The 21,400-nt window shown below is 36.0% G+C and overlaps 10 protein-coding genes across 10 annotated transcripts; 5 read left to right on the forward strand and 5 right to left on the reverse strand. All coding sequences in view use genetic code 12, as the record gives it.

Moving 5' to 3' along the window:
* Nucleotides 1-260: 260 nt before the first annotated feature.
* DASC09_024700 (uncharacterized protein) lies at nt 261-1,793 on the forward strand (the record flags this gene model as incomplete). Its single annotated transcript, XM_064996073.1, has 1 exon — nt 261-1,793. One exon carries the CDS (start codon nt 261-263, stop codon nt 1,791-1,793), a length of 1,533 nt encoding a protein of 510 aa, XP_064852145.1.
* A 1,132-nt stretch (nt 1,794-2,925) lies between these two features.
* Nucleotides 2,926-3,189, reverse strand: DASC09_024710 (uncharacterized protein; the record flags this gene model as incomplete). The annotated part of the gene is made up of 1 exon (XM_064996074.1): nt 2,926-3,189. The coding sequence occupies one exon, from the start codon at nt 3,187-3,189 to the stop codon at nt 2,926-2,928; it is 264 nt and encodes an 87-aa protein (XP_064852146.1).
* A 637-nt stretch (nt 3,190-3,826) lies between these two features.
* DASC09_024720 (uncharacterized protein) lies at nt 3,827-4,207 on the reverse strand (the record flags this gene model as incomplete). The annotated part of the gene is made up of 1 exon (XM_064996075.1): nt 3,827-4,207. The coding sequence occupies one exon, from the start codon at nt 4,205-4,207 to the stop codon at nt 3,827-3,829; it is 381 nt and encodes a 126-aa protein (XP_064852147.1).
* A 1,164-nt stretch (nt 4,208-5,371) lies between these two features.
* DASC09_024730 (uncharacterized protein) lies at nt 5,372-6,883 on the reverse strand (the record flags this gene model as incomplete). Its single annotated transcript, XM_064996076.1, has 1 exon — nt 5,372-6,883. One exon carries the CDS (start codon nt 6,881-6,883, stop codon nt 5,372-5,374), a length of 1,512 nt encoding a protein of 503 aa, XP_064852148.1.
* Nucleotides 6,884-8,517: 1,634 nt separating this feature from the next.
* MRPL44 (mitochondrial 54S ribosomal protein mL53 MRPL44) lies at nt 8,518-9,065 on the reverse strand (the record flags this gene model as incomplete). Its single annotated transcript, XM_064996077.1, has 3 exons — nt 8,518-8,630; nt 8,711-8,830; nt 9,008-9,065. 3 exons carry the CDS (start codon nt 9,063-9,065, stop codon nt 8,518-8,520), a joined length of 291 nt encoding a protein of 96 aa, XP_064852149.1.
* A 242-nt stretch (nt 9,066-9,307) lies between these two features.
* Nucleotides 9,308-10,243, forward strand: MPD1 (protein disulfide isomerase MPD1; the record flags this gene model as incomplete). The annotated part of the gene is made up of 1 exon (XM_064996078.1): nt 9,308-10,243. One exon carries the CDS (start codon nt 9,308-9,310, stop codon nt 10,241-10,243), a length of 936 nt encoding a protein of 311 aa, XP_064852150.1.
* A 456-nt stretch (nt 10,244-10,699) lies between these two features.
* Nucleotides 10,700-12,441, forward strand: DASC09_024760 (eukaryotic translation initiation factor 4E; the record flags this gene model as incomplete). The annotated part of the gene is made up of 2 exons (XM_064996079.1): nt 10,700-10,773; nt 10,851-12,441. 2 exons carry the CDS (start codon nt 10,700-10,702, stop codon nt 12,439-12,441), a joined length of 1,665 nt encoding a protein of 554 aa, XP_064852151.1.
* Nucleotides 12,442-13,375: 934 nt separating this feature from the next.
* Nucleotides 13,376-15,520, reverse strand: DASC09_024770 (nitrogen-responsive transcriptional regulator; the record flags this gene model as incomplete). The annotated part of the gene is made up of 1 exon (XM_064996080.1): nt 13,376-15,520. The coding sequence occupies one exon, from the start codon at nt 15,518-15,520 to the stop codon at nt 13,376-13,378; it is 2,145 nt and encodes a 714-aa protein (XP_064852152.1).
* Nucleotides 15,521-16,193: 673 nt separating this feature from the next.
* Nucleotides 16,194-16,727, forward strand: DASC09_024780 (uncharacterized protein; the record flags this gene model as incomplete). The annotated part of the gene is made up of 1 exon (XM_064996081.1): nt 16,194-16,727. One exon carries the CDS (start codon nt 16,194-16,196, stop codon nt 16,725-16,727), a length of 534 nt encoding a protein of 177 aa, XP_064852153.1.
* Nucleotides 16,728-20,319: 3,592 nt separating this feature from the next.
* DASC09_024790 (homeobox domain-containing protein) lies at nt 20,320-21,189 on the forward strand (the record flags this gene model as incomplete). The annotated part of the gene is made up of 1 exon (XM_064996082.1): nt 20,320-21,189. The coding sequence occupies one exon, from the start codon at nt 20,320-20,322 to the stop codon at nt 21,187-21,189; it is 870 nt and encodes a 289-aa protein (XP_064852154.1).
* Between the last annotated feature and the right edge of the window lie 211 nt (nt 21,190-21,400).

Below are 21,400 nucleotides of genomic sequence, written 5' to 3' on the forward strand. Positions count from 1 at the left end.
TCCTGTTTGTCCCGGTGGTTGTTTTGTTTTGCTTTGCTTTGTTTTGTTTTTTTTAGTCCATTTAAAGTTTATGTCACAATAAAGCACGAAAAGACAAGTAACATCACCTTTTAAAGAGAGAAAATCACAGTACAATGAGATTGGCATATTTGAGCCTTATAGGCTCTGTTGTTCTTGCTAGTTGTGTGTGTTTTTATTGTGTCTATGTTTTGGGCACGGCCCTATTTTCGAGATTCAGTTACAAATTTGATTTAGATACAATGGGCCCATCGATGCTCCCAATGACAGCAATTCTTCAATGGTACGACCCATACTTCAATAAAACTTCAAGGGATATCGGAAGATACGCTGCGTTTGGTCCGACAATCGACATCGAGTATCCTTACGATGATGATTCAAAACCTCTTGGAATCATTAGCCAGCAGCCCCTTGATGCTAGCTCTTCGGAGGCAACACCACCCAAAAACCAGACGTTTTTTGCCGGGGACTTGGTTTTCATCAAACATAATGGTTGTAATTTAAAACAATTGGAAGATATCTTGAAGAACAATCCTCGGTACGATCCTATCAAAAAGAAATTTGATCGTGATGTTATGGTTTTAAACCAACGAGGCGGATGTGCGTTTTATGATAAGATTCTAAATTTCCAGAAACTGGGTGCAAAGACCGTGATAATTGGCAATGATCAAGAAAATAAAGGTTTGATAACAATGTTCTCGAGAATTTTACCAGAAGATATAGTGATTCCTTCAATTTTCGTCACTAAGGAAACCATGATGGAACTTGGCAAATTAATTAACGCCAGCTCCGATAAATCGATATCATTAAAAGTGTTCTCTGGACAAACTCCGTCTCCACTTTTGGATGCTTTGTTGACTTTGGTGTTTTCACCACCAATAGCCTTGCTGATTTTATACGTCGTCATGAAAATAAGAAGAAGCCACAAGAAAAGCTTGGATAAAGCCCCAAAAAATGCTGTGAGAAACTTACCAGTGTATGTCTTCAATGCTGATTATTTGATCCCTATAGATGAGTTTGAGAAAAAAAGAGAATACTACTCTGGAGGGACCGCCAACGATAATAATAATAATAACAACCTGAAAACATCCCTGAATATGTTGCTCAACTTATTCAAAAAGAGTAACGGTAAATCCTCGTTAGACCCCGGTGATAATCTATCCACCGATTCTGAATCCCTAGAACATTCGATCCAACGTCATCTATCAATAGAAGAATTGAACCAGTATCAAATGAACCAATGCTCGATCTGCTTGGCAGCGTTCAGGAAATTGAAATCAAAAGTGGTTCTTTTGCCCTGTGGTCATTACTTCCATTATAAGTGTTGTTTGAACTGGCTTTGCAATTATCATAAGGTATGTCCGATTTGCAAACATGATATTACCAAAAAAGTTAAGCGAGCCTCGGTGGGTCCAAGAAGATCGTCATCAATTGATGCTGCCAGATCCACCATCAGAAATATCTTCCGCTATAATGGTAACGCTGAGGATCCTGATGCTTCTACAGGATTAATGGTTGATAGAGGTACTTCTCCAGGAATTTCTAACTCAAATAGCATGAATTATAACTCCTTGGACAATCCAACTAATGTTGTGCAGCAGACACATTTGGAATTGGTAATAGAAGACTCGATTACAGATATGAGTAGTAATGATGTTGATTTCTTGGAATATAATAGTGAAGAAAATCAGCAAGAACTCAGGGAGAATGAGCATGATTTACCTGAGTATTTAGATGATGAGGAAAGATCTATTGGTAGTAGATCATTCTATTGAATATAATAGTTGTTTATTTGTTGTTGCTTTTTTGTTTTGTTTTCTTTTTGTTGTTTATTTTATTATATTATACTTGATTTATTTAACTCATATTTTTTTTGTTTTGTTTTTATTTAATGATATTTCCTCTCAGTGTGGTTTGTGTTTATCATTTTCTTTGGTTGTCGCGGGGATTAGAATTTTTGTTTTTAATGGAGGATTTATATATTTCTTGGATATTCATATGGTTCATTTCGTTTTTGGCTAATTTTATATGTTCTTTTTTACCTTTCTTCTTCAATTTATCGTGCATTACTTAATAACGAGCATTCTGTAAACCATTTTTGTTTTAAAACATCGCTGTGATGACAAAAAATAGAATATTCATCAAAATATGATATTGAGTAAAAAAATACAAGCGACACAGACAGGATTCGAACCTGCGCGGGCAGAGCCCATTTCATAACACGATGCTCAATACATTCGAGTGAAACACCTTAACCACTCGGTCACAGTGCCTTCGTAAAAAGAAGCGACGCAGACAGGATTCGAACCTGCGCGGGCAAAGCCCATTTCATAACACGATGTTCCATACATTCGAGTGAAACACCTTAACCACTCGGTCACAGCGCCATTGATGTTGACTAAGCAAATCCTGAAAATTATACTCTGTAAATTAGGCCTTTTAAAAAATTTTTTCTATGATTATTCCATTATTTATTATCAATATGTCATGAAATAAGCTGGTACTTATAGTATCGTGTCTATTGTTTTTTTTAACCTAAAAACAATGGCGGTTGCCGATGATTTGGTGTTAATATTGATGGTTACATCTGAATCAAATAGAGACTCTATTTCTACAACAAATGACCATCCCAGGTAATGAGGAGCAACACAGTACAAACAGCATAGGCAATGATCATTGTGTAGCCTGCACTTTCATTAATGTCAAATAACATGATTTGTGGTAAAGCTACATGATTATTAGAAAAAAAACATATAAATTATCGTCATCAGTACACATATACATAAAGAAATATTTCCCTATTTTTTTTTTCTTCTTCTTCTTCTCATTATTTTATTATTATTAGTAACATGTTGAGTACCAGCCAAAACAATCATCAATATCTTGTTCTTGGCCCCCAATAAAAGCTCATTGATATTTTGAACATATTATTAAATCCGTACCAACAGCCCTTCTTGTAGCGACATTAACTTCATCAAGGGCCAAATACCTCAAACTTTTTATCTTTTTCAACCTACATAGCTCTTTTAACCCGATATTATTACCTTTCAACAACAACTTTGATAATTTTGGAGTGTTGAGGATCGGGAACCCAAAGAGCCCACATTCACAAAGATTCAAATATCTCATCAGTGGCCAGTTCACCACCATATTCTCCATTTCATCTAACATGTTTCTTTGAATATCAAGAGCCTCTAAATATTGAAGATTCAGAATTCCCTCGATCGATGTTATGCTGTTATTTGATAACCCAAGCTTGCGAAGTTTGGTGCATGTAGCAAGATAACTAATGCCAGTTATTCCAGTATCATTCAACCAGCAAAGTTCCAAATTTGCCTAATGATATTAATTTTCCGAAGATAAACATCATAATATTTGCTCCCGGTGAGGTCTAGCTCTTTGATACATGAAAGCTCCACATGCGAAAGTAAAGTGCTGGACGTAATACTTATAGACAGCAATTCGCCAAAGTGGCAGTGGATTAACGGTCTATTAAAGCGGATCGAGCATCCAAAAATTTTTATGCTATTTAATTTTGGCAATCTTTCAAGATCTAACGACACCAAATTTTTAAGGGCTTGTATAGTGGGCTGATTTTTTTGATCTTATTGGAAGAGAGATCCAAGTTTCGCAAAGCTGTGCAATATTGTAAAGTCTGCGGGATAATTTGAACTTTACAATCTATCACTGCCAAATCTGTAACTTTACTGATCTCTGAGAAATCAAAGGTGGTTATAATATTTTTGAAACCAGAAAATTCAATTTCTTTGGCATTTTTAATTCGCGGAAAGAAGTGCATCGTATGCATTCAACATGTGCCCTTGAAAGACGATATCAGCTCCGGATGAATAATTCTGATATTGCTATGACCATTATTGTATGAGCATTCCTTCATCTTCAATGTTTTTAAATCAATAATCAAGGGAATTTCATCGGAAACCTTGGTGGGTACTAATTTCAATTTTTCCAAAGATGGGAACTGCTCACTGTTGAAAGCCTCGCCATTTGGGAGGGTTAGGATTTTCGTGTATTCTATTTCAAGATCAGTCAACTTCAATAACAGAAAATTTTCATCAAGGCGAAGTATTGATGTCTTAATATATAATTGCCTGATATTTTGGAGGTAGCCAAATTTGCTAAACCTGAAAGTACATTTTTCAAAATTTGTGGCAATATTTGATTCATACATGCTATTATCGAGTCTTAAAATCTGCGTTGATTTAGGAAATCCGACATGAAGATCACCTCTGACTTCAATTTCCCAACCCCAGTACAGCAATTTAAAAACAACCGGAGGGTTTTGAAATCTTCATTATCTATATTGTAAGAATCCCAATCAGTTCTATGTATGTCACCTAATATTACAAGCTTCTTTATCGCCCCCTGATATTTTGCAATTCTTGGAAGATTGTTGTAATATATCCTAACAGTTGGGACTAGTTTTTCTTTGTGAATATAATCAGACGGAATCCCGGATTTTTGTAAGAGTTCAAAGATATCCCCAAGACTTTTGGGGCTCTCATTTCCCATCAGGCAATAAATCTCTACTGAAACAAGCAACACAAACAACGCACATCCATATATACCATGTGATTCTGGTAGCGCCCGAATTAGCGATAAAAACTCACAAGCATCTAGATGTTCAAAGATCTCTGTTATCAATTGAATTCATGATGCGTAGTGACCTTGGAGCTTTCCACTTTGGGAATCTACAGTACGAATTGAAAAAAAAAAAGAAGCCTAGAGAAAGGAGAAGAAGAAGAAGAAGAAGAAGAATCGAAAAAATAGCAAACAAACATATGTATAAATTGCATTCCTCTGAAAGTTGCGCTTACATTCATGAAGCTCACGGATTTTCCTGGCATGGTTGCTTTTTATTCTAACCATTAACATTTTTCTTAACTTATCCTGCAGCCTTATTCACTATTATCCTCTTCTTTGTCTCAATGAAAATTATATTTTGTTTAAGTTAAGTTAACAATTACACTCTACATCCCTTATATCTCTCTCACTTTTTCTTTCTTTATTGTTGCTAATTGTTTTTCTATGATGCCACCGCTTTATTTTGTCTATTTAAAGGATTCAAAGCTCCAAATATATATAGCTTTGCCATGCAGTTATCAAGACAACAATTACAATCTTAAATCCTTTTTGTCGCTAAAAAGTCATTCTTTTTTTCTTTTATTGGCCATAGATTTTCAAATGAACTGTAACATAACTGAATGATGTATTTAAGTGCATTAAGAGTATTACCAGCATACTTATTTTTCCACTCAAAAACAACTTTATATTATTAATTTATACTTTGAAAATAACTAACTAAAAAACTTAACAACTAAATAAAAATGAACCACTAAGCATCTTCGGCTTTGATTTCTCTTTCTTCTATGGTCTTTACCACCACAACATCATCTTCTAAGATTTCTTTCATACCATCTTTTTCCATATCAGTATGGTCGGTGATCATAAAGAAGACTAATGGAACAGCAATAAGCAAAGAACCACCGCACATACCCCAACTTGAACCGAAAAGGGCCATGAAACTGACTTTCCGGGAATCCAAGGCCCAAACAATAGCGGCGAATGCGGATTGGAAACTCTTGTACAAAGAGGCGTAGATGGCAGTTTTACGTGGGTTATTAGACATTGATCCAAGAATCCAAATAATGAAACTTTGGTACATAGCATCAAACATCCCGTAGAACATGTACAAGAACATTGGGCCAATATATCCACGGTCGTTGAAACTCATGGCTGTGAGTTTAGAGTCTCTGTCATAGCCAAGTTGGAACTTGAGACCACCACCCCAGATTGCCATTCCTAAGACAAACACCACAACCCATCCGATTTTAGCACGAACAGAACGACGAAAGCGACCCCAATCCAAGATAACACCTAAAAGCAAAGCCCCCACCATTTGGGAAAACCAATAAAGCAAAGAGTTAAGAGATCTTGCTTTCAAGTCGAATTTCCCACCGCCATTGAAATCGTTAAATTGGTAAGTATAGTACCAGTTGGAAGTAGCGAACATTGGAATCAAGAGATAAATCTTAGGCTCGCGAACCAAAACATGGTACATTCCCTTTAATTCACTCTTAATAGATGGGTATTTTGAGGCCACCACCTTCGAACCGTCCAACTTGTAGACCTTATCCATTGGCAACAACAATGAGGCAACAACGATTCCGCATCCGACGAGGGCCATGAATGCAGCAAAAGTTCCGGTGGACGCACTACTAGTACCAGTTTGGATGGCTTGAGCTAAAGGAATACAACTACCGATAACGGTACCAACGTTGAAAATAATCCAGTTAACCGCGAAAAATAACCCTTTTCTATCTTCGGAGGAATATGACATGATCATAGATCCTTGAACTGCCCAGGTCAAAGAAGCACACACCCCTAAGTAAGCACCAGCGAAAATGCAGAACCCGACGTTTTGGTTTCTTTGGTAATTCAATAACGAAGCCACGTAGATCAAGTACCCAGAACCACCAATCATCAAACAGATCTTTGGGCCCAATTTATTGACGACAATTCCAGAATAAATCCCCACACTGAATGTACAGTACAACGCAATATTTTGATGATCAGCAACGACTGCATCAGAAATACCAGAACCCCCAAGACCGGTGATAGCATTGAAACAACCAGGACATAAGAATAAGACGAACGAGAGCATCACCACTTGGACAAGCGAGTTTGAATAGCTTGGTAAGCCAAAATATCTTTGATCGTACCATTTACCACTAGCTGCGATTTCTTGTGGAGTGTAGTGACGGACTTCGAGAATTTCACCGTCATCTGCTGGAGACACCTCCACTGGAGATTCTTGAAAAGTTGAGTTGATTTTCTCTTCACTCATTGTACGTTAATGTGAGACGAGAAAAGATGATGTGTGTATTGTTATTTGGGTATCTATTATCTCCATCATTAAAAGGGGAAACCAAAGGTTATTTATACGAGGCTGCAAATCAGGGGAATAGTTCAATGCATAATCTTTGATGGGTGGATATCTTGTGATAAGGGTTTGTGTTGCAATGCGAGATTCTGCGAGTTGTTGTGTTGTGGTTTTTTAAGGCTCGCACTAGCCTGTATTCCCGTTGGGCGGGCCATCATTGCACCAGTGTTGGATGTTTTGTGGTGGTAGGGTGGATGGAAAAATCAAACTAGCTAGTGTATTCTGACACTATCTATTGTTATTATTTCGTGTGGCACCATAACTAGTGCCTCTATTGTTGCTATTGTTGTTTATCGTATATGAAACGCTACCCCGGAGTTTACCCACCAAAACTCATAACCGCAATTAAGACGTCAGTTTTATTTTTAGGATTGACATTGTTGTTGTCTTTTTTGTTTTCTTTGTTCCTCTGTGTTATTGCGGGCTTTTTCATAGCACAGAATCAGACTAATTAGCAGCGATGATAATCCAGAGGTGTTTCCTTGGCTGTTTTTTTTCCGGACAGCCACTAAGCGATACTGAATTAGTGTCAATGCAAGTTGCGTCTATTTGATTACACTCAAAGTAGAAAAAAAAGCAGACCCATAAAAATTGGACGATAACATATTCTGAACCCAAAATGTTAACACTAAACAAATATTGACCATTTTCAACCTAATGGAACATCTGGGCATGCAGAGATTTTTGAGAACTCACAAGCTTAATGATATTTACTATCGCTTTTTTGAGTGTCCTAGCAGTAGAAGTATTATTACCGATGAGGTTGTTTAATAAAAAGTAAAATTGATGCAATATTTTATTATTACATAGATTAGGAAAGTTATTAAATGCCACTCCATCATGGCAAGAATTTATTACTGTTCTTTTTTTTTTTTTTTTAAGCTAATTTTTTTTTTTCTCTAGTGATATATCATGAAGTTTCTATAATCAAATAATAGCGAAAAATCTAATAAGCAAGGTGAGCATGGTCGATGTTCTGATATAGACATTAAAATTGTAAATAGCATGGTAGTTAACTAAATCATATGTTATACCTATAGGCCACTAACCTTGGAATACAAATTTGATCCCATATCTACTCCAGATCAATGTAAATAAGCATTATCTTTATCTCCTCTCTTTCCATATTTTCTGCATGATAACATTTGTCTAAAGCATATTGGTTCATTTAAACGTTTTAAAATCTCTGTTGAACTTATAATATCCTTTCATATTACACTAAGGATCGGCGAATTAGGCATGCCGAATTGGGAAGATCTATTACCAATGAATATATGCTTTATGGCAGGATCCTCAACAGCATTATTGTCTACTAGGTTTTCAGTTCAGCGAGATAAAAACGGATAAGCCCAAATAACATATTCTTATTCGCCTTTTTGTTTTCCTTTCCAAAAAAAATAAATACACAAATTATATTAACACGGGGAGTCTTTTTTTTTTCTATTAATATCCATCAATAGAATATATCATAATATCGTACATACATTACTAGCAACACATCCACCACCACCATCACCACTATACAACAACAGCAATAATCAAGCTTGAAGAGAGTCCTTCAAACCCAATTGTCTGGAGTGACGATCGAACAAGTTACCGAGTTCTTGGACATTCAAATTTCTTGGATCAGCTTCAATTGTTTTTTTATCTTCTATTGAAATAACGGTTAGTAATATGTTAGATATTTTGAGATATTTTTAGAAATTTTTGCGAGGCTCACTTTCCACTTACTGAATGTTACTTTGATGGTTGGCTCAACCTTAGAGGAGCTAAGCAATACTTGACTATCTATCGAGCATGAACCTTTCATTGATGGAGGGATAGAAGACAAGAAGACTCTTGCAACTTTTCCTAAAAATTCGTTAGTAAATAATTTTGTGGTTGAAGGGAAAAGCTTCCTTTTTCATTCTATTTTATTCTGTTCTCCTCCAATCTCCTCCAAACTCTTTTAGATTCTCTTCCATAATTTTTTCTCCAATGATATTCTCATTAAGGATGTTCATGCCACCATTTTTTTGCATCACATACCGTCTTTTCCCATAGGGTTAAACTTGATCACAACTTTAGAGAAGTATTTAGTGATCATTATTAATATTATTGTTGTTAATTATACCCAATCTCTTATGGTGGACCACACCAATTATAAATTTTCGGTAATAAACGCTGGGACAGAGAGATTTTTCATCGCCTGAAAAAAGCATGACATGCACGTGTACAGATTCAACTATAAACGCACTCCGGGTTTCTACTATTCTTTGGTAATAATTAGATCGGCCGTCGCTACTTATTATAATAAATGATTGAAAATAGTAATATTGATACACAGCTATGAATTTGTCAGCGGTTTTTGCTCTTCTTCTAGTGAATGCTATTGCATCTGCTCAAGGCTTCTACCAAAACACCGATGTCTTCGAACTTTCTCCAGACAGCTTTGATGAAGTGGTTTTATCAACAAACTACACCTCGGTGGTAGAATTCTACGCCCCATGGTGTGGCCATTGCAACAATTTCAAAGGCGCCTTCAAGAAAGCCGGGAAATTATTAAAAGATATCGTCAATGTTGCTGCGGTGAACTGTGATTTGGAAATCAACAAACCATTGTGTGCCAAATACAAAATCGAAGGGTTCCCTACAATCAAAGTGTTTAGGCCTCCAAAGTATTCGGATAAAAATCCCCCAAAGTCAAAAAAGGCATTGATGAAGGAATTCGTTGACGAAAACTATAATGGTGAAAGAACCGCTAGTGGCTTGGTTGGGTTCAGCCAAACTAGAATCAAGAGTTATGTTCGCAGAATCTTTGGGGTCGACGTATTACAAAAGCTCTTAAATAAATCGTCAAAGATAAAGATGATTCTCTTGTCCGATTCCAAAAATAAGCCAAGTGTATTTTTGAAATCGTTGGCCATTGATTATTTAGGGGTAGCGGAATTTGGTTATTTTGATGTCAAATCTTCTTTCCCTGAAGAAAAAATCATGGAATTAACAGGTCTTGATAATCAAGCCATGAAAAAGCCGATGTTCTTAGTATATGATGGAAATAATCCAACAAATGAACCGAAAATCATAACGGGAAAAATGACCAAACAATCAATTGCCGAGTTCTTATTAGAGAATTATGGGGTTAAACCAATGGAAGGACCAGGCAGCGAGAAACACAAAACTTTGAATCTACTTAAGAAGGGAAAAACATTGAAACAAATTCAGAAAAAGGGGAAAAATAATAGAAAGAAGAGTGTGAAAAAGTCTGCCCGTGATGAATTGTGATGCAGCAGCATATTTGTACATAACCGAACCTTGAGGAAACAACAAAAAATCTAGAAAGAATAAAGGTAGCAAGAATAAATCTAGAAAAAATAACGGTATAATTAATCAATAATTGATAGAAATTGTAACATATGACAAAGAAAAAAAATGTTGGCAAAGAGAGACAGACCTTCGAGGGGATCACTCAGGGTAATTTTTTTTTTTTTCATACTTCCAAAATGAAATACATGGGATATCTTCAATGCTAATAATCTTAATTCATATTTTAAACAAATTTTAATGGTGGAACTATAACAAAAAGTGTATAGTGAAATTCTAAAATCTTCCTACCAATCATATCTGCAAATATCTATATATAAGCAGAATCTTGCTCTTTTGTTTTCCTCGTTTTATTTTTATTTTTTTCTTTTTCCATTTTTTTTTATTGCTTTTAGTGTGTAACCCATTGCTATTACAATGTTTGATTCATTATCTTCAAATTCCAAAATTGGAGCATTCAATGGTAGCAATACCTGGGCAGAATCATTCAGGTAAGTCTCTAATGAATTCTTTCTTCGATGATGCCAAAATCAAACAATCCCACTAACCTATTTTGAAAAAATTTTAGTACGCCTACTTCGACTCAAAAATCAAAATTTTTCCAGGATATTCAATTTAGTCAAAGATCTACTATCACTAATAATAATAATAATAATAATGAGCCAAAGAAATTTAAACAATCCCCGACACAGATAGCAAACCAAGCAGTCAATGAGTTGTTGCCTGATGCCCATGTTTTGCCATATACATGGACGATTTTTTTCCATTCTCGAAAGACCCGTCAACCGGTCAAATCAGAAGAAAGCACTATCACTGATGCAACAACCCCTCCAGTGGAAGCTACTAATCAACCTCAAGTTGCAACATCAGTAGACTCTTTTTTACAAACAACCAAGGAAATTGAATTCCCTGAGGTGTGTACCAAAGATACTTTTAACGGGCTTAGCAAGACCACCATAACCATTGCGTCGGTTGAACAATTATGGGAAGCATTGTCATTACTCAAAAGAACCAATGACTTACCGGTGGGGTCAGAATTGTTTATCTTCAAATCGGGAGTTGAACCAGTTTGGGAAGACAAGGTTAATGCCAAAGGTGGTAGATGGATGTTCAAGTTTTCTAGAAGAAGTCAACCACAACAATACGGTAATGATTCATCTAATGAACAACAGCAGCAACAGAACCAACAACAGCAACAACCAGGAAAAATCGGCGGAGAAGACATTGTTCAAATCAGGAAAAGAAATGCGTTGATTTGGGAAAGATTGGTGTTAAGAGTTCTTGGGGGTTCGTTGTTTGCTGAAGAAAACATCAATGGAGAATTATTATTGAACGACATTTCCGGTTTGGTGTTGAGTATTAGACGCGATGAGGACATCATTAGTATTTGGAATACCAACTTGTGTTTTGACAAGAGATTCCAAGAAAATTATTTCAAGTCGATTTTCAACAGCAACCCAGAACTTAAAAACCCAATTAAAGACACTTTCAAGAGCATTGAGAATAGTGATGACGACGAAGAGCATGTCAAACTGTCTAACAGGTTGTTGTTCAATGATCGAAGAATGGTGTGCTCTGCAGTGTTGAAAACCATTAGAGAGGTGGATGCTGTTATCAAAGGTGGTGATGTTTTGGTTTCTCAAGATATCAATTCTACCGAACGGGTTTATGGAGTCAATTTTGAATATAGGTTGCATGCTGACAATTCCAGGGATAATGAAAATGATGGCAAACATGATTCCCATCACAACCATCATCACCATCATCACCATTACAATAACAACAGCCGCAATAACAGAAACCACAATAACAGCAGTAACAACAACAATAACAACAATAATAGCAACAACAACAATAACAACAACAATACCAGCAATAATAATAGTAATTCTAGAAGATATAATAGTACCAGATACAACAAGAATCATTCTGGCAATAACGCTAAAGAAAACAATAATAATGAGGTTGAATTGGGAGTGGATAAGATTTTTGAATCTGGGAGTTTTTCAAACTTAGGAAGAAGTAGAAGAAGAAGACCTGAGAATGGTGGAGAAGAACACAAGAATTTGATGTCATTTGGTAATAGAAGAAGAATGCAAAATTTGCAGAAGAGTTCCAACCATCAAACAAATGATTTCGAAAATGGTGAGAGAGAATGAAAAAAATGAAAAAAAAAAAAGGACCCTACATAACTATAACATCTCTGCATAATATATAATATATAATATATTATATTTATATATGTATATAAACCATCTATTATTTATATTTTCGACTATTTCCTTTTCTTTTTCTTGCCTTTTATAATTTTGATCTTCTTGTACACTAGCCTGTATTTTTATATTATTAATGAAAATCTATTGCATTTTCGAAATTCACCTGTGGAATCAATCTTCTCGCGAATTCCTAAAATGTATTCGTAATATATGTTTTCATAGTCTCATCTTATTGAAAGGCAAATGCAGTTGGTGTTGTCATATAAACCAAGATGTATAAGGAATTTCCAATTGGAAAGAAAACAAGAAAATAAATGAAAAAAAAAAAAAAAAAAAAAAAAAAAAAAAAAAAAAAAAATTAAAAAAAAAAAAAATCAACAAGTCTCAACCAAGAGATTGAGAAAAGAAAACACGATGTAGAATATTAAACAGTTCGTAAGATGAAAAAATAAATAATTGGAAAAATCAACAGAAAAAAACAACAACAGAATAACTCATTTAGAAAAAAAAAAAAAAAGAAATAGTTTTTTGGACAAATTGATCATTGGCTTATTATCATTATTATTATTATCTGTTTCGCTAATTTTGATGACTAAGAGATTCAATTTCTTTATAGAAAAAAACAAAAGTGAATAAGTAGGAAAATAATGATAATCAGGAGAAAAGTTTGACACAAACGATTAAAACAAAATAAACGAAGCACAATTAAAAAAAAAAATTCCCACCATATTAAATTTATTTCTGAAACGCCAAAAGGAAGATCAAAATGAAAAAAAAAAAAAGCACACACACACATGGAAATTAGTATCAATAAAGATAGTAATAGTAGAAAAGAACAGAATAAAAAAAAAAAATAACCGAAAAATAATGCTATCCATCACCAGAACCCTAACCAGCCCAAATCTTTGGTATCGATTGTACTTGCTTTCTTAACTTCTTGAGATTTTCTTGCTTCCGCCTGTGAATCATCAAAATTCATATCAAAAAACCCCAGGTTATTGTTAAGGAAATCCGTCTGATATTCTGGAGTCATCAATTCACTGAAATCACTATTTATGGTGCTTGGACCATTGGCCGGAGTGAATTCTTGCTGAGAGATCACTTTGGGTGGAAAAGAATGCAAAGCAGGATGTTGCAGCGATTGCTGTGGTAGTGGTAATGGTATTGGTGGTGGTGGTTGTTGTTGATTTAGCATACCATACGGCACTGGCATTTGAGGTATGAAAGGACTATTAAGATTAACAAATGACGGGCTTCGAACTTGTATACCGTTGGTAGATGACAGTGGCATTCTTTTAGAATTCATGTCTAAAGTGAGGGAATTTTTCGCAAAATTATTCTTAGATTTAGATTGGAACCCCTTGAGATTACTCCCCAAAGAAGAAGGCTGAGAAACATTGCCGCCACATGATTGTGAATTGAAAATTTCAAATGCCTCATTATTGGAAAATTCCGACTCATTTGGCGAAATTGGAGACATTAATGAATCGTCGGCTTGAGCCAAGTTGACACTACTCCCATGACGAGACAGGACAAATGAAGACGAATGTCTTAATCTTCCACCCCTGTTTTTGCTAATTCTGATCGATGGTGCAGAACTAGATGAACAATCACTCATGTTGTCACTGACGGATTTTGATTGATTAGGTTTTGGAAGTATGAGAACATGGTTATTTGAAGGAGTGTTGTTTTCGGGGAATTGGCCATTATTTGAGTAAGATCTTGGGTGTTGGCGGTTCATTTTAACATCGAACATTATTTGTGAATTTGGAGAATTGATAGCAATTTTTTGGGAATGTACTGGTTGGAAATGAAAAGAGTTTGAAAGATTGCTACTCGAGTAACTATTTCTTCCATAGTTCAGAAGGTTTCCTGATGAAGTATTTCTAAGGAGATTCTTCTTGGAATTTCTCTTTTTAATGACATCAGTTTTTAAAGTCAAAGGTCTCATTGTTCCATGTAATTTCAAAAACAAACCACAGGCGTTACAAAGAGTGTTACCATCATTATTTCTTCTCCAAAGTGGAGTTTTTGTGGTTTGACAATTTGAGCATGTTGTCACAGGTTTATTTTTGGAGTTGTCAGTTTTGATGGTGCTGTTGGTTGACGTTACCGAACTAGGAGATTTGACGTCAGTTGATGATGATTGGTCAACCTTAATTGGGATAGGTTGAGTGTGAGATTCCAAGGTCTTTTTCGATGGATATTGTTTTAGCAATGGTTCTGATTGTTGTTTTTGTTGAACCAGCAGAGTAGGTACTGGGGCCTTTATTTGACCCGAAATTTCTATATCATTGTCAAGTTCTTGTGATGATGGTGATGTCTTGGCTCCTCCTGCTAGAGTTGAGATATCAATGAGTGAATTGAATTCTTCATTAACAGTAGCACTATTACCATTATTGGTAATAGTCGTACAGGGACTTTCAGCTGCTGAAACGGGCGTGGCAATCCCATTAGTCGGTATTCCTGTGATCCCTTGATTAAACTTCTCCCTGGGTGTTATTATACTGTCGTTTTTGCCACTATTTCCCGTAAAACTGTTGGCTCTTGATCGCGAATTTGTCGAGGATCCGCCATAGGAATCAGAAGTCGGCGACGGCATTGGATTAAATTTTATGGTCTTGATATTGTGTTCATTTTTGTGTTGGTTATTATTAGGTTTTGAGGTATTGTTTGTTGAAGTGATGTTGATTTTTGTTGTTGATACCAACGAATCATTCATGAAATTCAATTCGGGGTTGGCATCAAAGTCAAGGAACTGGGAAAAGTCTGTGAAATCATTGGTTTTCAGTCTAATATTCTCTTCGTTTTCAAAGATTGTCGATACCATACCATCTTCATCGACAAGATTATTCATGTTCTTCTGGGTTTGCACATTTTTGCAGCTTTCACGTTCAACACGATAATCCATTCTTGGTTTGAAAAAGAGTAACTTTTTAGCATTGGAATAGATTTCCCAGATACTTTGGTCGGTTTCCATGGTACTATTATTATTATTATGATTAATGTTGTTCGACTCCATTATGATTTTATTCTAATCTGACTAGCCACAAAAACAAGCAATCAATATATATACATATAATATATGCCCACGAGTCCCAATATTTAACAACACTTGTTAATCATGTAATTGTGATAGGAGAAGGTGATGGCTTTTTGTCAAAGAGGCGGATTCGCAAGTATCTATTGTACTTTTCCTCGATGATTCTTCTTCTTCTTCTCTAAAAAAAAAAAAAAAGTTTTCTTGCTTTTATCCACAAAGATGCCAAAAACGATGGTGAGCCTCTTCCGGGAAACCTGAAGCAAAAAAGAAATTCAAACAATTGAAAAGAGGAAGTTTGAAATGGATCAGATAATGAATGCTAATAGTGATAATTATTGAATATTAGATGGTTATACTGAGAGGCCTCCCTCATAATACAAAAAAAAAAAAACGTTTTATTTTTTATTTTTTTTTTCTTCCTTTCCCCTAAGCGAATCAGTCATACTTTTTTTTTTCTTTTGTTAAAATGTCTCACCGCAACGGTCGAGGTGTGACCTCACGGATCACCCTGACCGGTGAATCTCCCCAAGTCACGCGGCAAGCAAAGGTAGGTGGGTGGTAAGTAAGCCCAATAAATAAATAATTCGATGCTACAACAACTAACTAACTAACTGTCTTGGATCTTTTGAGTACAAGCTCTTATCCAAAAACAATGTTTGCTAGGTCGTTCCAACCTATCTTTCGCAGAACCTACGTGTCTTACAAAAAGTATTATCTCCATCCTTTAGAAAAAAATGTATCGCTAATCTCTTTCTCAAAAGATCCTAAACATCTTGCCATCGGGAAAATTTCTCATGGATCAGTTAAATACGATGAATTGTCAGATTCCAATTCCGAAAAACTCATTGATTTGGACGACACGAAATTCAAAGAGAATCCTGAGTTCATGAACCGACTCTTGGATTTTTTTGCCAAGAATATATACCATGATTTCAGTTATCAATTAGAAACCGCAGAATACGCAGGATCATTCATGCCAGTATATGATTATCGGTCGGTTCCCGAGTACGGAAGAAGATCTGATGTCGATGATGTATTTGGATGGGTGCGAGTCAACGATCGGTGTGAAATGATTGAAGGAAGTTGGCAGGCTAATACTTTCTATAGACCATTCACCCAGTCTCATGGACTACCACAATTAACAGACTTTACCATGGAGAATATGGAGGACATTACAAAGCCATGAAGAAAAACTAATAACAAACAAAAAAATAAAACAAAGCAAAGTATCGGTTTTCTTTTTTTTTTTTGTCCCTTGATGTTGATTTTCCCCAACTAGCTCCTATCTACTGACTTCGATAATCGATGTTGACTGTTAAGTAGTATATGTACATATAATCCACATCTGTGGGCACTTGAATCTTAAGAACTCTCCCAAGGAGCCACTCCCAATCGGGCATGTGGCAAAAAAATAAAACCAAGTCTTTTCGTAACTGGCCAGCTTTTTTGGGTTTGTTTTTCGGGAAAACTGTAAATCAAAGGATGATTGTCGCTATGTATCTGTGTCTTTGTCTTTGTCTGTGTCTGTATATCCCAATTTTTAAAGCTCACCCACGCACGGCTGGAGGTAGTTGATACAACAATGTAAAGTAGAGAAGCACGAAAAGGATAACCAGATTGCCATACGTAATAACACTGAAACTTGTCATAAACACCATAAAGCAGGGTTTGGTACATTTTCATCAAAAATGAGCGTACTCGTTACCTGTTATAGGTACGAACCACAAGAGATTCGGAAAAACACGCTTAAATTTCTTTTTTTTTTTTTTTGGGTTGCGTTTTAAGGTTTTGTGGTTTCAAACTGTATTTATTTTTTACTTTCCTTGTGTTTCTTTTTTCTCACCCCCGGGGGGAAAAACAACAAAAAAACAACAAAAAACAGGGCAACTTATTGCCCCCCCCCCCCACCATAACGCACTCCTTAAAAATGTTGCATTGTACCAAAAGCCAAAAAGAGACCCTATCGACGGCTGAGTGGCAACTATATATGTTCAAACAATTTTTCGTAAACATGGCTAGCCTGTAGACTAGTAGGTTAGACAAATCGATCAGGGATCATCACTTTGACTCTTTCTTTCTTTCCCTCCGGTTGCCAACTGGAGTTGTGATGATATTATATGTACAGAGTTGACAGCTAGGAAGACTAGCAGTCGCAACAAGGGAAATAGGATGATGATGCATAAAGTTGAGTAATTGATTAGAAAATAAAATTGCCTTACGCCAGGCTTGTTATTTTATTTCTTGAACAAAAGGAAGGGAGAAAGAAAAAGCTACAGCGTTGCTTGTTCTGTCAGTTTGATTCAGACTTTCTGTGCTCATTGGTTTTTTTTTTTTTTTTTTTGAAATGTTCATAGTTTTTCCGAAGCTGCTCCCTCCCTCGGGATTTTTTTTTTTTTAAGGGTTTTTTCTTGTTATGTCATGCACTGCGATTGCCGAAGTATGTCATGGTTGTTTCATCAACAAATCAGATCACTGAATCACCCACCATATCTAGTTAATAGTGCATGGCAATAAACATTCCGTGTTGTCCACTCCCTTTAAAATTCATATTGCTTATAAATCAAATCGCTTATATTTGTGTTCACGAAAACAATAAGGGCGCATTTGTTCTCCATTTGATATATACTTGAGTAGAAAAAAAAAAGATTATTATTAAATAGATAACTAAATTAAGGAGTGAATTAGTAGTAGTAGTCAGTGTTTTTTTTTTTTTTCCCTTTCTGAAATTGAAATTGGTAAATTACTGGGGTCATATATTCTGATATGGAAGAATATCGACCATTTGACCAAACAAGGGTCTTTCTAAGAGCGAACTGCTTGTGAAAATAAAGGTTGACACATACTTCTGATAGGATAATTGTTGACAACTGGGTACTTTGTTTCTTTTACGGGGGGAAAATTTTTCCCGAGTGGGGGTGAGAAGAGCTTACTGGGAGAGAAAAAAAAGAGGAAGAAGGGGGTGTAGATCTTTGCAAAAAACCGAAAAAAAAAAAAAAAAAAAAAAAATACCAAAGAACAAGAACAGAGATGAGGATGCTAGCCAGAGTAAAGAGAAGAGAAGTAGTTCAAGTGCCACGAGATATTCGAAACAGATGATTTTGATGAGATACACGGACGGACCGAGTAATTAGTAAATTACAAACTAAAAAAAACAAAAAAAATCATCAGATGAAATAAACTCGGCTCGTTATTCTATAGTTGCATATTCCTTGTAGATTACTCGTGGCACATGCCTTATATCTGGAATAGCGGCTGTTTGTTTATGCAAATGTGGCAAAATAATAGTCATAGTTACAAAAAGTACCGCAAATAATCTGTAACTTTATGAGCAAAAAAATTATACTGAAACAATTGCCCAATAACAATAGAATGGCATTTCTGTGTCTCCCGTCTTCTTTGTCAAATTTTGACTCTGCAGCTTTATGACACTTTTGCGAGAGTCAGAAATATCAAAACTAAGGGGGATGGGAAAATCAAAGTATTTCTCCTATTCCCAGAATGTACTAACCTAGCCAAGTATAATAATCTTTGACCCTGAATATCCTTGTGTTGCATTTTATTTTATATTGAAATGGTGACTTCGGTGTCCTTTCTTTCTTTCTTTTTTTAGTAGGTAATTAGAGCACACACCCAAACATTTAGCTAAGATCTTGTCGACGTTTTATGTTACCCATCCTGCATACGAGGGAGGTAGATGAGGTGTTGCCAACACCCACTAACTACACGTAGGGCAAAACAATACTGTCTTGTCATATCGCTGGCCTATTGGCAATGAACAGCAAAGCAGTTACCGAAAAAAGAAAATATATAGGAAAAAACAACAAAAAACACAGGCACAATCCATTTTGTTATTATTATCATTATTACTATTATTATTATTATATGTGTGTGTATATCTATATATATATATATATATTGCAAGGCATTTTTGTTGGTGATTATTACTAATACGGGAGGGCAAATGTGTCAATCAATCAATCAATCCCTTTAGTTGTGTTGTACTATGTTCCATTCGGGCTCATTTGATTCGCTGAGATGATGGGGGGGGGGGGCTTCGTTTGTGGTTTCTTCTTGTTTCTTTCTCTCGCTTTTCTTTTTTTGGGGGGTCTCCATGCGGTTTGCTGAGAATTGCTGAATTTGACTTTTTTTGCGTCGCCTTTTTTGTCTTCAACCATCGCTGGTGCATGGCGGTGTACATGAATCCACCGCATGTGACAGCACGGGCACCTTGCAGGAGGCGACAGGAGACAATTTCTTGTCGGTTTTCTATCAAACGGCAAGGCGAGAAATCAAAAACAGACAACGCAGCCGCGTGCAGGAGATTGCATTGTACAATTCTCACTGGCCAAAAAAAAGTGCCATTCAATTCACATCTTAGTTAATCCTGCCAGTCAGTATATAGCTTGACATATATCATCCATCCATACCATCCTCCTCCACCGCTTGTGTTACCACTGGGTGGGAAAATATTCTGTTGTGTTCTCTTCTTCCATATATTCTTGTACCGTTTTTCCCAATCGAAATTTAAACTTTGTTGTTGATAGAATATTGAGTCTCGTCTTTTGCCTGTTGCTTTTTTTTTTTGCCATTAGACTTTCTGACACATTTTTCTTTTCGGTTTCGACCAACGTCATTATACAATTTTTTTTGATTTTTTTTTTCCATCATATATCACCGTCACACATCCACCGACATCAGCAAAAAAAAAAAATTGAAAAAATTGCCTAACGTTATCAATATTATCTTCTCTCAAAATAACAAAGATCTAGAAAAACCCAATGGATACCCAAATAATGACCATGAACACTCAAGCTTACCACTCTTATTCCTCTCGCTACGTGGGGGCCCATCCACTCCAACCTACCTCTTCAACAACCTCATCATCCTCGTCAAACAACTCATATATTGATTTCAACAGGGAATTAACTTATGATTATAGCAATAACACTTTCAACCCAAAGATATCCCTCAGATCTTATTGCTTTGCCCACCAATCATCATCCACATCTTCTAACCCAAACTCGACTTCTAACTCGTCGTTAAACTCCCCAGTCAATTCTCCATTATCGAGCCTAGCCATGCCAAATGCCCAATCTTTACCACAGTTCAATAATGGTCATCGTCTTACAAGTGCCAGCAACCCAAACCTCACCGATTTTTCTGGTTATTCTACTCCTTTGTCGTCGACATCTTCATACCCAAATGCTTTCCAATCAGCGACAAACTCTCCAAGATTCAACGACTTGTCCAGCAAGCCATTTGTACCAAAGTATCCTACCTCCATCACACCGCTTGGCGCAAACCCTTCGAATGTTTCATCTTCTTCCTCATCCCATCCTGCGGGAATGAAGCCAGAATCTCCTTCTTCTCCAGTGTCCGATTCTGATGGTGTCAATTCTATGAACGGCGGTGGGGCCACTGGTGGTAAAAAGAAGAAGAGATGCAACTTGCCAAAGAAAACCACCAAGATTTTGATCGATTGGTTGAATGACAACTTGAGTAACCCATACCCTAACTCGAAGGAGAAGTTTGAATTGATCGTCAAGACCGGGTTGACAAACCAACAACTCAGTAACTGGTTCATCAATGCCAGAAGAAGAAAGATCAACAACCTTAGAGAAAATCAATTGAAAAACAACATGGTTTGAGGATACTTACTGAGAATTCTGCCATCACAACGAACAATATGATTTGATTTGATTTCTTTCTTTTTCTTTTTTTTTTCCGCCACACTTCCTTTGATAGACACAAACCCATCCTTAATGACTTTTCTTCTTGCTATATCTATTATTATTATTAATTTTTTTTTTTTTTTTGACAACCACCAATTTCATTAACAAACCAAAATGAAAGAAATAA

Source organism: Saccharomycopsis crataegensis (assembly GCF_037102585.1).
Source record: "Saccharomycopsis crataegensis DNA, jcf7180000000075, whole genome shotgun sequence".
Taxonomy (NCBI): domain Eukaryota; kingdom Fungi; phylum Ascomycota; class Saccharomycetes; order Ascoideales; family Saccharomycopsidaceae; genus Saccharomycopsis; species Saccharomycopsis crataegensis.